General features: G+C 25.1%; 3 protein-coding genes across 5 annotated transcripts; all 3 read left to right on the top strand.

Moving 5' to 3' along the window:
* The first annotated feature begins 3953 nt into the window (after positions 1–3953).
* LOC112596215 (eukaryotic translation initiation factor 4 gamma 3-like) lies at positions 3954–8168 on the top strand. Of its 2 annotated transcripts, XM_025341716.1 has the most exons (9): positions 3954–4195; positions 5433–5477; positions 5573–5659; positions 5733–5777; positions 5841–5975; positions 6045–6286; positions 7285–7432; positions 7524–7670; positions 7812–8168. In XM_025341716.1, exons 1-8 carry the CDS (start codon positions 4139–4141, stop codon positions 7653–7655), a joined length of 891 nt encoding a protein of 296 aa, XP_025197501.1. In that variant the 5' UTR covers positions 3954–4138; the 3' UTR covers positions 7656–7670; positions 7812–8168. The 2 variants fall into 2 exon arrangements, with proteins under 2 accessions (XP_025197501.1, XP_025197500.1); XM_025341715.1 differs by lacking the exon at positions 7812–8168 and having other exon boundaries at positions 3955–4195; positions 7524–7741.
* Positions 8169–8857: 689 nt separating this feature from the next.
* LOC112596227 (tigger transposable element-derived protein 6-like) lies at positions 8858–10204 on the top strand. Its single transcript, XM_025341729.1, has 2 exons — positions 8858–9500; positions 9804–10204. The coding sequence occupies exons 1-2, from the start codon at positions 8858–8860 to the stop codon at positions 10202–10204; spliced, it is 1044 nt and encodes a 347-aa protein (XP_025197514.1).
* Positions 10205–11992: 1788 nt separating this feature from the next.
* Positions 11993–14582, top strand: LOC112596216 (sentrin-specific protease 1-like). 2 transcript variants are annotated; one of them, XM_025341718.1, is made up of 3 exons: positions 11993–12267; positions 12345–12429; positions 13821–14582. In XM_025341718.1, the coding sequence occupies exon 3, from the start codon at positions 13836–13838 to the stop codon at positions 14433–14435; it is 600 nt and encodes a 199-aa protein (XP_025197503.1). In that variant the 5' UTR covers positions 11993–12267; positions 12345–12429; positions 13821–13835; the 3' UTR covers positions 14436–14582. The 2 variants fall into 2 exon arrangements, with proteins under 2 accessions (XP_025197503.1, XP_025197502.1); XM_025341717.1 differs by lacking the exon at positions 12345–12429 and having other exon boundaries at positions 11994–12267.
* Positions 14583–14647: the final 65 nt, after the last annotated feature.

Raw genomic sequence — 14647 nt, 5'->3', positions numbered from 1 at the left:
TTAAGTCGTATTCATGATTCATAGTTCACCGATTATCCCAATAATTATGAATTTATGAATACTGTGGCATATTTATGCCAGTTTCAAATTATATCAGAATAAGCAAGGGGTGCAATGCTATTATTATGACATGATATATTTTTTTTTAATCAAAAGAAAGGCTTGAAAAGTTTATTTTTAAGTATACCATTTTATTGTTTTAAATAAATGTATAAGTGTAAAACAATTATATCATTATTAAATTTTTTTTATTATTCTCTAGTGTCAGACTTTCTAGAATCACTAGTTAACAATTTAATTTGTGTCTTTGAGGATGAGCTCCACCTCGTATAGGTCCTAGAGTCACCAAATTTAATGGTATACCACTATAAAAGAGTAATTTATAATTATGTATACAATCAATACAGATAATAAACATATTATAATCTAAATATCTATTAAATAGTTTTAAAAATATTCTATTAAATGTGTTTGTTATAGTCCTATGGATTCAAGTAGGTATTAAATATAATATTAATTTTTTAGATGTTATAGGTCATGGTGATTTAGTATTAGTACACACCACATGGTATAAACTTTAAATCTAAAATTTTTGACCTAGTTGGCTACCACATCAATACTGAATAATTAAAACGTATACCAAATCAATAAATGTAGTTAGTCCAAACTTCTTTTAATCCATACTATCATTTTTCAATGATTGATTTCAGGTGAAAGATTTATTTTAAATTCAATATTAGAATTTCTATATTCAAAAAACTGTGGATTAAGCAAATTATTATAGATTTTTATAATTTCTTATTTCAAAGGAAATCATTTTAAGTGTATGAAAATCGAATTTTGGACCTAACTGTACTTATTTAAAGTTTTAGAAGTAATACAAAGGTAATCCGCAAAATGTTGGCTTGCTACACGCCTACACCACTTACATTTGTACTTAACTAATAAACTTAGTAGGTACCTACTCGTCTTAAATTTGATTTTTATGGATTAAAATACTTCGAATAATATTCTGCTTTTGAATACAAAATGTATGAAAAAGTGCATGCTGTCATTCAAAAGAGTAAAAAACTTAAAAAATGATAGATAACAATAACAATAATAATAAAAAAAAATTAATTTACAAAAATGTAATGTTAGGTGCGAGCGTGTGACTTAAAATTATGTAAAATATATATTTAAAAAAAAGATAGTTTTCTGAAAAAAAAAACAACAACTTACTTTTTGATACAGTATACAATAAAATCTTATATCTATTTAGTATGCGGTATTGCAGTACCCACCTGTTTCTAACATAGGTACCTATTTATAATTTCACCATTGACTATTGTATATAAGCATTGAACATTGAATGATGGTCTTTTTCGACAAACAAACAATTTAAAGGATCCTACAGATATTGTTGGTTTATCGAAGATCTAAATTTAGTTTTGAAAATATTCGTTCACACTTAACTTGTAACTTGTAAGCACAGAAGTATAAGAACGGTATTTAAATCCACTATTCACCGAAAGAAAAAGAATTTGAAATGTCTCATTCACGACTCATAAACGATTTAAGTATACATTTTCCTATTTGGCTATTGGCCCTCAATCTTGAAAAATATCCAAGTGTCCACTGCAATCACTGGGTGAAATATATCGACACTGACCATCAGTCACAAATCACAATCACACATTCTTGTAGATATGTCGTATATCAACATGACAAAATCATATTATATAATAATACTTAGGTAGTTAGGTAATAGTATAATTTTTCATAATAATGCATTATGTCTATACCTAATATATTTGATGATTGCTTACATACTTATTAGATTTAATTTAGCAATAATAATATTTACAATTTATTATAGCTAAAAATTTAAAAAATGTACAATTCATCAGTTCGTTATGCAAACGGAATTCATTTAGATACTGGCGGATTCAGCGGGTTTCTTCCCACTCGTAAGCTGTGTTTTATTTTTGAAAAAATAAAGATATTAGTTGATAATTATTATTATTTATTATTAGTTACTTAATAGTTAGCGAATTGTCATTAGTGTAATGGGAATTGAACTCTTGGATACTATATATATATATATATAATACTTGTATTTTTTTCGATATCTACCATATTTTTTTTTAAATTTGTTCAAGGTGTATACATTTATTACTTAATACTCACTTGCACCACTTTCGCCTGCCTTAATTCACTTAAATCAGAAATTACCAATTTGGTATTATTATTTATGCGATTGTTAATATGAAATAATTTTCAACTATACTTAATTATTAAACTAATATATTATGATAATTAATGATTTTATTTATTTCGGTTGTACATAATAACCACGGTAATCGGTCACATTTCTTAACTATCGGACAAATAGTCCGGAAATGAAAATCAGGTATTAAATTCACAAAAATATAAAATAAGTTCAAAACTTGTATTTTGACTTTTTATACTCCACAATTGTAATTGTATAGATATAATCGTAAATGAAATAATAATAAATTAAAATATTCTATGAGGAAATTAAAAATATATTTATTATTATCTTATTTTTATTATTTTGAATTTAAATGTTAGTAACTGAATAAGTAATTTATATTTTCAGACTTTTTGTTCGACAGCACAAAAATAAGTCCCGACTTTTATAAAATCAAACTGTTTGTCCAAGATTCAGTCACCACTGTCCAAATGATTAAGAAATATGATATTTAAATAAAAAAGTATGGGTCCCTATACTAAAAAAATGTATATCCCCAGTAGTTGGCAAACATGACAAATATTTATCAATACTCGTACATTACTCGGCTAGGCCGGCTAGAGGTCGAAGAGTTGTATTATATTTCTGCCTTGTCTCCTGTTTACAAGTATAAATATATAATATATATGCTTGTGTAATATATATATAGTATATACCATACATTTATATCGAAAGAATGCAACTAGAATTCTATCTATCTATCGCTAACAAGTTAACAATCAAGAAGTGAATGTCACTCTATCGAGCTAAAAAAAAAAAAAAAAATAATCCAAAGCCACTGGTTGGTATTTAGTGTCAAATATGCTGCCTGCATAAGAATGCAAACTGTCTTATGTTAAATGAGAAATAGCTAATATCAATGAAGAATTAGATATCAGAAAAAATTAGACTTATTTTATCGATAAACTGAATAATGAACCAAGTACTAATCATAACTAGGACTTTTAACCAATAAGAAAAAAACGAGTTCCTCTTAAAAGCTTAAATGTAAAATGACTAATGGCAGCTACTCGATTGTTAAAAATACGTAACATTTTTTAAATTTACAATTTATTTTTTCATAACTTTAAATAAGCAAATTGTCGAAATACTTAAATATATAAATACCAGAATAGTGAGAAAGGAACTATCTAATAATAGAACCTAATTTAAAGTAACTTCCTTATTAGTTAATCATTAAACTTAATGACAGTTAAGATTTTAAAATAGAATAAATAGATTATATACTTGTGGTCTAGCCGGGACTACCCCTATATAAGTACTAGAAGCACTTAATAAATTATTTCTTTTGTTTTTAGTGATGGAGACCCTAAATTATGAGTTTTAACTAAAATTAAATCAAGATACTTGACTTGAGTTAGTTTGAAAATAGAAACTCTATTATTTAATGGTAAATGGATTGCATCAAGTGTTCTGGTCAAAAAGTTGTTAACAGAAAAAAAAACAGTTTAAACTTAGTTGCAGGTTTATAGGGAGTCAAAGAAGGTTGTTGAGAGTACTGCCACCCCTACAAAAAACGGACAAATAGCTCTTTATAATTTGTATATATGGTGGCCTATCCACAGCACCTTGTGTTGTTGTTGGACTTTAGAAAAGCAAAAATTGATTTTGTTTTATCTTTTACTGATAAGAATGTTTTTATAAATTATACAGGTTATTTTATAATTTTCCTAATATTTTTTATTACCCTACATTAGACTCTAGTAAAGTTTAGAAAATGATAAGTAAAGTAATTACATTTTTAATACTTGTATCAATAACAACACTTTATTTTTATTTATTTATTTAAATTTATATTTTGCATTGCAATTAAGTTTTCACTATAAATCTATTCATAAACAAAATTACATTTTTGTTACAATATTTTATATTACATTTTTTAAAATGGTCGTAAACAATAGACATAAAAAGAACGTGTTGAATAATTTTAGAATAAATGAGGTAACGTTTTCTTTTTCTTTACCAGCTCAAAGGTCCATTAAGGACTTTTACTGTCACTAGTAAGCCCTCCATTTTTCTCTGTCTAGAGTCCAATTTAATGTTGCACTCCCATCTACCGATCTCATATACCTTTTTACTGTCTTTCTATTTTGTTCTTGGTCTTCCAAATGAATATTTCTTATTTAATTTTCTTGTTAGAAAAATACATTTTCATCAGTTCTTCACATATGTTCTAGCTACTCTAATTGTTTATGCATATTAGTATATTGATTTTTTTTTTTTTTTTTTGATATAGGTCATATAGTTCTTTATTGTAGACCAATCCTTATGTATTTATTAAGATAGCAAATTTTCTATTATCTTTTGTCGCTAACCAAGTCTCACATGCTTAGATCACTATTAGTTTAAGACAGTTTGTGATTTTTTTGATTTTCTTGATAATAATTTTAATCTCAATAACTTGTTTGTGCTAAAGTAACATTTATTTGCTATTCTTTCTATTATTACTCTAGCACATTAATATTATTATTTATATTACCATCTAAATATTTAAAGTCATTTGCCCATTCAAAATTTTTACTTCAGGTTTAACTAGTCTGCATTTCTTCTGGATAGTAACATAGACTAATTTTTTTCTTCATTGATACATTACCTAACATTTTTGTTAGCTTCTAATAGTTTAGTATGTGAGTGGGTAACTTCCTATTCTGTATTTCCTAAAAGAACTATGTCATCAGCATACATGTTTTAAAGTCCTGACATTTCATGTATTGATTTTAATTTCGTTATGTGAAAGTAATGTAATAATTGATAAAAAAAAAATTACATGTGTACTGTTTAGGGTTAAATAGTTAGTTAGCTTTGAACCTTTGAATTACAATTACCTTTATAACTATTATTTGAATTTCTTTATTAGTTGATTGAAACATAAAATAGTTATATTATTTAGGTACATTATAATAAAATTAAAATATTTAAAATAGTTTGATATTTAGAAATCCATCAGATTAAGAAAACGAATTATTGCTTAGAAACTATAACAGTTGATTCATTTTTTGTCTATCTTAATCCTTAATCATTATTGTCACTCACTACCATGACATTGTTGAGATGTAGTGTTTACTGTTTTGTACCTAATTAATAAAAGCTAAAAAAACAAAATTGATTTGTTATAGGTACTGCCTACTTTTTTATCTAATTTGTTGATGTTTATTATATTGTAATTCATCTTTTTAAGGTTGATTCAGAAGACATAAGCTTGGAGAATTTAAGTATTAATGAAGTATGTAATACTTACATTATGATGTTATAGTTTTTTAATAATCAAACTATAATTCATGAAATATATTAAAAATAATATTATTTATACAATTTTAGATACAAACAAATATTATAAAGCATTCTTGGCAATATACTGTTCAATTAAATCCAATTACGTTCTATGAAAATAATTCAGATATACAAGTAATTATCAACTAAAACGAATTATTAATCATCATATTTTTATTTTGTTATATTTTTATTATATGTATTATAGCCAAATAACGAACACCAAGTCTGGAAAGAAACTCATTACTTATCAGTATGTTGCAAACATATTTTTGTTTTTAGAACACTTAATTAATTTATTATTAATTTTTTTAAGTTATATAAAAGGGTGTTATCTATATTAAACAAACTTACTTGGACAACGTTTGATCAGCTAGTCGACGAATTTCAAAAATTGCCAATAGAAAATATAGAATGTCTTGAAAATATTGCTAATATTGTTGCTCTTAAAGTAAATAAAATAGTTAAGCTTTTACATAAGTCATTTATAAAAAGTTTATTAAATCAAATTTTATTTCAGGCTTTTGATGAACCTTCATTTGGATCATTATATGCTTGTCTATGCAGGGTTATTGACATAACTATAAATTGTCAAAATGAAAATGGTTTAACATACCAGATGACATTTAAAAAATGTGTTATTACAGTTTGTCAGAATTATTTTGAAAAACAATGTTTAGATAACACTGACCCAATAGTTATGTCTGTAGATCATGAACAAAATCAAAGAAGACTAAAAATGCAAGCAATTGGTTGTATCAGGTAGGTATTTTACTTAAATACTCTCAAAAAGGCATTTTATGTTTAAAATAATTAATTTTAATCAATAATTTTTAACATAAAAAAAAAAATATGTATCTTATTATAAAATTTAAAAATAAGATTATTATCTGGTGCCTCACTTAAAATTTTTTTAATATTATAATTTATATGTAAATTATAAGCATTTTAAAATCGTAATATGTTTGTAAAATTTAAAATCATCAGTCAAAAATATCATGTATAATATGATTGATAATATATATCAATATAAATAAAATCTTAGAGTATAAAAACCCATAAAACTAACATATAATAATTTACTATAACATAGTATTTTATAAATGCAATATTTAAATATGTTTAACTATGTAAAAATAACAATGGTTTAGAACTTAAATGTCAAAAAGCTATTTCACCAAATGCATACTTCACCGGAAATAGTTATTTAGGTTTGAATGTTTAAATACTGTAATAATAGTTTCAGAGAACAAACCTTTCAATAAATTGCATTTTATTACCCAACTATTTAAAAAAACATCTTTATTTTGACCAAGTTAAAATTAGGTAGTATAATCAATTTAATTAATGTAGTTTTACATTTATCTTTGCTACTTGTTGTACAAATTATAAGAAATTTTATTTAATGAAGAAAAAAATCTAAATTTGTTAAATTCTAAACTGTCTTATATTAAATAATACATACTACAATAAAGTTTTAGTTAAAATCAAACATTCAAACAATTTTGGGTATTTTTTCCTTTGATAGGTAGATTTTTTTTGTAAGTTTTTCTTTTGTGAATTATTTTTTTAGTAGATTTTTTCCTTCATAAACCTTATATTACTAAATATAAATTGTAAAATATCTATGATTTCTTTTGACCTTATTTAACTAAAAAAATTTTTCCATGATTTTTCTTATAACAAAATTCTTAGAAAATAAATAGATAATTTTTATTTTATACAAAATTATTAATTGTTATTTATATTTCTGTTTTTAGATTTATTGGTGAAATTTTTAAACAGTCATTATTATCTCCATATGTTGTACACTACTGTATAAAAACTTTGTTATTTAAAACTAAAGAACGGTCTCTTGAGTATCTGTGCAATCTTTTAAAAGTTGCTGGCAAAGAGTTGAATGAAAAAGTATTTTTATTTTTATTTGCTATTCACATATTTTAAATAATTGATGTAATGAATGTAATTACTCTAATTACTTTTTCTTCAAAAATTGCAGATAAGTTTGGAAGATATATTTGAACATTTATTATATTTGGTATCTGATGAAATGAGATCTAAAATATCACCTAGGATACGATTCATGGTTAAAGATGTAATTGAAGTGATAATGCCTTCAAGAGTACTTTGAATCAAACTGATTCAAGTAAACAATATTAGATTATATTTTATGTACTACATTAACTTTTTTGAAAATTTAAAAATTATATGAAATATAAATTATATATTTAATTTATTACAAAACTAATTATATATTTCATGATTTAATTTTTATGAACTATATTAGTCTTGGAGCTTACAACTTCTTACCAAGTTCACTTTTCTGAAGTTGACCATTAAGCTGTATTTTGATGTTTGGTTCTTAATAGCAATGTTTACAAAAATAACTTCAAATAATGTTTTAATTTGGATATTTTTGATTAGTGTTATAATTAATAACTATTTTAAATAATCTGTGATATATAAAAATGCCATGGTTGTTAATAAACACCGTCTGTTAACTGTTATTTTTATTTAATAATCAATAATATTATCTTTTATTTAATTTATGGCACAAAATAAATATATATCAAGGTAGAGGTACCTATTTGACGTACTTTAAGTAGTGCACATTTTTTTAAATTAATAATTTATAAATTAAAAACTTGTGAATCAACAAAAGTTTTAATTTTTATTGTTAATATATTTAAAATAATACATATTATGGCGTATTTGGTACCTTTTAATTGATGTTTTAATGTTAAATATTTAATTGTTTCTTTTTCAAAAATACAAATTATTTTTCAATCATTTTTCTAGAATTATTATTTTATTTACTATTTAAAACGTTATTCCGACATATTCCTAATAATCCTAATACATTCTGTATAATAATTGTAAATTGTAATGTTTTGGCGTTTTGCCACCCGAAAACATGGCGGTCGTTTAATCAGTTGCAGCAATTTTCTGACTTCATAGTTTGCAATTGTTATCAGTGTTATCACACAAAGCACCTTATCTAGTACTATATAGAAGTCTTCTGTAGTTCTGTGAGTATAAAATTAATAATCACAATAATGTACAATATGAATTATGATTATTGATTCAATTAGCCACCGCTACTTAGTAGGTAATAGGTATACAGTTACACTACGAGTTACAATGTGTACATACTACTATTACTACTAACTAGTGTAGTCTAAAGTGTTAAACGTTTTTGAATTAAAATACATTTTGGCTATGGCTGATAGTGGGATTAAACGAAAAGCTCTTTCTATTACTGACAAGTTGAATATTTTAAAAACTTACGATGAAAACGTTGAAAAAAAAAATCTAAGTGTAATAGCAAAAGGAATGGATTTACCTGTATCGACGTTGCGAACAATTCTGGCAAACAGAAATAAAATTGAGTGCAGTGCAGTGACTGGTAATTGTAAACGGCAGAAAATAAAACATGGCAATTATGATGAACTAGAAAAAATTTTGTTGGAGTGGTTCAACCAAACACGTAGTTTCAATTTACCTACAAATGGAAACATTATCATCAAGAAAGCACATAAAATTGCTAAACGCCTCAATATTGATAAATTCACTGGATCTAATGGCTGGGTCGATCGATTCAAGAAGAGACATGGTATTGTATATCGACAATTTTATGGTGTAGCTGATTCTGTTAATGACGCTAATAGTGCTGCATGGAGTGAGAATATTTTACCGAATCTTTTAAAAGAATACTCTCTTGATGATGTTTTCAATGCAGACGAGTTTGGATTATTTTTTAAATTGATGCCTGATAAATCTTTAGTGTTTAAACATGAACATTGTCAAGGCGGCAATTTAAGTAAAGAACGTCTATCAGTTTTAGCGTGTACAAACGCTACTGGCTCTCAAAAATTAAGACTTCTAGTAATCGGAAAATATAAATCTCCACGTTGTTTTAAAAATATACGTAAATTTCCATGTGATTATGTATCACAAAATCACGCATGGATGACAGGTGATATTTTTATTAACTGGATTAAACAATTAGACCACTCTTTTAAGAAACAGAATAGGAACATTTTACTGTTTGTTGATAACTGTCCCGCACACCCAACAAATATTCCTCTCGAAAATATAAAGCTTGTTTTTTTACCATCGAATACAATAAGTAAATTACAGCCACTAGATCAGGGAATAATCAAAGTTTTGAAACGAAAATATCGGAAAAAATTGGTTTTACGATATTTGAAGGAAATGGAAAATAAAAATTCGTCAAAAAAAATTAACATCCTTGATGCATTGCGATATGTATCTGAAGCATGGAATGAAATTACGGCTGATGTCATTAAAAATTGTTTTCGGAAAGCAAAATTTGTTGAGGTTGAGGATTGTGATGACAATGTCTTGAAGGAAATCAATCATGATTCTCAAGGTCTAGAAGCGTTTCCTGGGTATGTAGAAATTGATGATGATATTGCTACGAGTATTCCTAGAAGTATTGATCAGATAATTACTGATAACATTTCATCTGCTGATGTCAGTACTATAAAGGAAGAAAGTGAAAAGGAGGAAGAAAATGATACAACACAAATTCTCCCCGTAACAAATGCTCTTGATTATGTACACGAGCTAAGAAGGTTAATTGCATCTTTTGACAATGCCGATGAAACACTGCAGAATCTTAATAAAGTTGAAAACTTTCTTCTACTCAAAAAATAATAAAAATATAAAACAAAAAAACTTGATAATTTTTTTTAATGTAAAATAAAATATGTATTTAAATGTAAATTATAGATAATATTTAATTTTAAATAATAAGAATAAAATTTAATAAAGTGTGCATGTATTAGTATACTTGTAATAATAATATAATACAGGTAAATTGTAAATGCAATTATAATAAACAATTTATAATTTTATGTACAATTTTTAGTTATTCATTTTCTGATTTTCCCGCGTACCTAATACGATTTTTCGTTTAATACATTATTTTTACCTAGTCCCTTGGAAAACGTCTTAAACGAATTCTACTGTATTAATACAAAACTAATAATTTATACAAAAATGAAACCATTTTTTTTTATATATAGGTATGTATATTGCTATTTGCTAATACGATTTTAAATCATTATAAATAAATATTTTCCATAAAAAAAAAAAAAAAATAAATACTTAATATTTAATTAAATTAAAATTGTACCTACCAAAATTGTTGATCTATAAGGAACTTTCACACATTTAAAATTAAACCTATTGAGTTTATTATTTTTCATTAAATTCAGTGAATACACTTTAATCTTCATTCTTTGAGTATTGTCGTAAACAAAAAAATATAAAATTTTTTATTTTGGTTTTTAATTCAGTTAATTGGGGGATCAATGGTAGAATAAAATTGGTCAATCGCATGTGGCAGGCTGATAATTACACTTAGGAGTAGTAGTGTTCACACAGATCCTCCTCTGCTATCGGTTCAAACGGAAAAAAAAAAGGCTGATAATTACACATACCAATACTTAAATATATTTAAACTAAACTACTTCTATGATTTGCGATATGTAATATGAATATACAATAATGCACTATAGATTAATTACCAATTAATTTTGATATCAATATTGTTTCTCTCTATTATTAAAACAATTTAATTAATTAGTTAGATTTTAAGTATAAATTATACTGGCACTTACTTCTATTCTCCAATCTCCTTCAGTTTTTAAATAAAAGCGCGAAAACATCATATAACTTTTATCAATAGAAGTAAATAATAATATGATTGAAATAATTCATCAATAAATTAATCTATTTTTATATTATAATGTCTATGATATGTATTTTATTTATATCAGTGGTGCCCAACCCGCGGCCCGCGGGCCACATGTGGCCCGCGAAAGTATTCTGTGTGGCCCGTCACAAATTTTTAAATAAAACAAAATATTCTAAAAAAAGTAAAATTATATTTATTTATTTTATAAAAGTAATAATAATAATAATAAAATCAAAATAAATGTTTAAACGTTTTAAACAAAATATTCAAAAAAAAAGTAAAATTATATTTATAAATTTATTTTGTAATTGTAAAAATAAAAAAATTCGGCAATCGTCATTATATTTACGCTTTTTTCTGTCGGACATTTTTAAATAAAAATTTTACGATCGCTATTACCTATGCACTTAAAAGAGCAGACTGATCGTCGTATGTATCTACAATGTATACCTCAATCCATAATCTTTTCAATCAATAAAAGATAAGATATACACCATATATTTTGTACACATATGTATCACAAAATTATATTATTAGATTAAGATTGGGATTATTCGTACTTTTATATTTAGTGGCCCGCTCGAAGATAATTATTAACCAAAGTGGCACGCCGAACAAAAAAGGTTGGGCATCACTGATTTATATGGTAATTTCAAAATTAAAAGTTGGCGGTACTTTTTTGAAATTGGATTCTTATCATTTGTCGGATCCTTATCATTTTTTGAAATGTGCTTCACTATAATAATATGTAGGTACATCTTCATCACACAATAGTACGATACACGCTTTAACCTACGCTTCAGCAACAGCAGTGTGCAGACTGTTGCCTATATATTAACGAGTGTCTAATAAGTAGTGTGCTAAAATGCTGTTGTATAAAAAGAAATTAATATTTTTCTTGATGAATTTTATTGCCATTACGTAAATTGTAATTGTTTTATATAATTATTTAAAGTGTTTTGATTGATAATTTCATTTCCGGAGGAATACCTTACATTATCGTTTAATAATCTAAAAGGTAAATGTTATTATTTTATATTATATTTTAGTAATTACCTAGCAAAAAAAAAATTTTCATTTTGGTGATTATTTAAGGTTTCCGTACAGTGGCACCGATGTCACTATGTCAGTTTCAAATGGTATTGTATAAACACTATTGATATAAAATCTGTGATAGGAGGTAGGTATAAGTGAACAGTAAATTTGTTGCTCTAAAAATGGAACTAATTTCATGCTTTTATATCGATTTAAATAATAATTTGTATACTTATGTCTTATGGATTACCATAATTTGCCACGGTACCACCCACTTAAATTAGGTATTGCATCTATAATACTATATATAGCGATCGGCACCACTGCTTACATGGACTTATAACTATGATAGTTTTGTATTATTGGATTTTAGTATTTACTATTTGGGCACTTATGTGATTATTTTTCTTATATGAACGGACAATTGACATATTATAATGATAATTATAATTAGTTATGCTGATAAATCAATGTTTTAAACAATTATTATTATTCAATGTGGTTTTCCTTTATTAATATGACAATGATATTGTATTTAAAAGGCGTAGTTTTGAGTGCCAAATGCTCTTTATTATCCATTATTTGTTTCAAATATTGTACACTACGAACATAAGAATTTAACATTTGTATGTTTGATTTTTGGACAACTGTTAGTTGTAAATTTTATTTAAGTATTTTTTTTAATTTGTTTCAAAGGAAAAAAATATATACCTCATTTAGGCTAGTTAAAAACTGAAAATTTAGTTAAAAATTAATTTACTATATGCTAGAATAACATTTGTATTTTTACATATTTTATTGTATACTATATATTTACAGAAATAAGAAACTGTCACTCATGCCTTCTCAATTTATTCAAATTCGGTCCATGGATTGTGAAACTAGACTATTGTGTCATAATAACTTATAATTGTTGTCTATTCATATAATTTTGATACACAAACTAGTATTTTAAATCCAAGTTTTATCAATCCAAAAATGATATACCTAAGTAATAGGGTTTCTCATAAAAAGTTAAAAATAATTGTATGTTAAAATAGTTGATAGTTTAGTAGTTGGTTTCATGTTCTTTTATGCTATAGACCAAATTCAAAAATACGGGCAATCTACTGGGTTTTGGATGTTCTCTTTTTCCATGTATTCACAAAATATAAATACCTATACAAAATTACTTAATACTATTTAGGTAGGTAAATTATTTAAGAAAAAAATATCATATTGTTTTCAATAAACGAATGAATGCAGAAAATAACACGATAACTAACTAATAACTATTTTTCAACAGTAGTCTTCATAATATATTTTCTTAAATAAATATATTATTTTTACCTAACATCAATAACTATTAAAAATGTTAAATTTTCCCTAATTTTTATTGAAAAAAATATGTTTTTTTCAGGAATGTTGTCTACCTTAATTTGTACATTTTTAGGCTGTATTAAAACTTCTGTTATAAAAATAATTTTGTTTTAATATTGTCTTAAGCTTAAAAATGAAACAATCTTTATTTTATATTAACTATTTTTATAATTTTAGGTATAAAACAGAGATATGGATCTCGATGATGAACAGTATGATTTTACAGTTGACAACAGTCATCTTTATTTAAATGATGAAGTTATAAACAAATATATGGATCTAATCACAGAACGTTCTCCAGACACAGTGTATGCATTTAATACATTTTTTTACTTGGCTCTGTCTGACAAGGGATATTCTCACGTTTGTCGGTGGACAAAAAAAATTGATATATTCTCAAAAAAAAAATTATTCATTCCTGTTCATATTGAAGATGAAAATCATTGGTGTTTAATTTATGTTGATTTTGTACATAAATTTATTAAATACTATGATAGCCTTAGAGGACGAAATTTTAAATGCCTCAAATTAATATTGAAATATTTAATGATGGAACATGTTGATAAAAAAGGAAAAGATTTTCATCCTAGTGGTTGGTTATTAATGAATGTGAAGAACTGTCCACAACAACTCAATCATTGGGATTGTGGAGTATTTGTTTGTATGTTTGCAGAATATTTATCAAGAGATGCTCCATTGAATTTTTCACAAAAACATATGAACAGATTTAGGAGACAAATAGAATTTGAAATCAAGAAGAAAAAATTAAGAAAATCCGTATCAGAAACATAAGCCATTGAAACAATTAAATGACATGTATTTCTATACATTTGTTGGAGTTATTGGTGATGAAATTTCACATTATGCATAATTTGTATTTAATGTTAATAACTAGCATGTTATAAGTAATTATAATTTGACATATTACTTACTTTAATTAAATATTGATGTATTTATGATATAAATGTATACTATTTTGTTATTAAGTTTTATTTTTAATCTAA

This window comes from Melanaphis sacchari, unplaced genomic scaffold, assembly GCF_002803265.2.
Source record: "Melanaphis sacchari strain LSU unplaced genomic scaffold, SCAv2.0 Contig310_pilon_pilon, whole genome shotgun sequence".
Lineage (NCBI taxonomy): Eukaryota > Metazoa > Arthropoda > Insecta > Hemiptera > Aphididae > Melanaphis > Melanaphis sacchari.
Note: the sequence above shows the minus strand (reverse complement) of the source record. Positions and strands in the feature narration are given on the sequence as shown.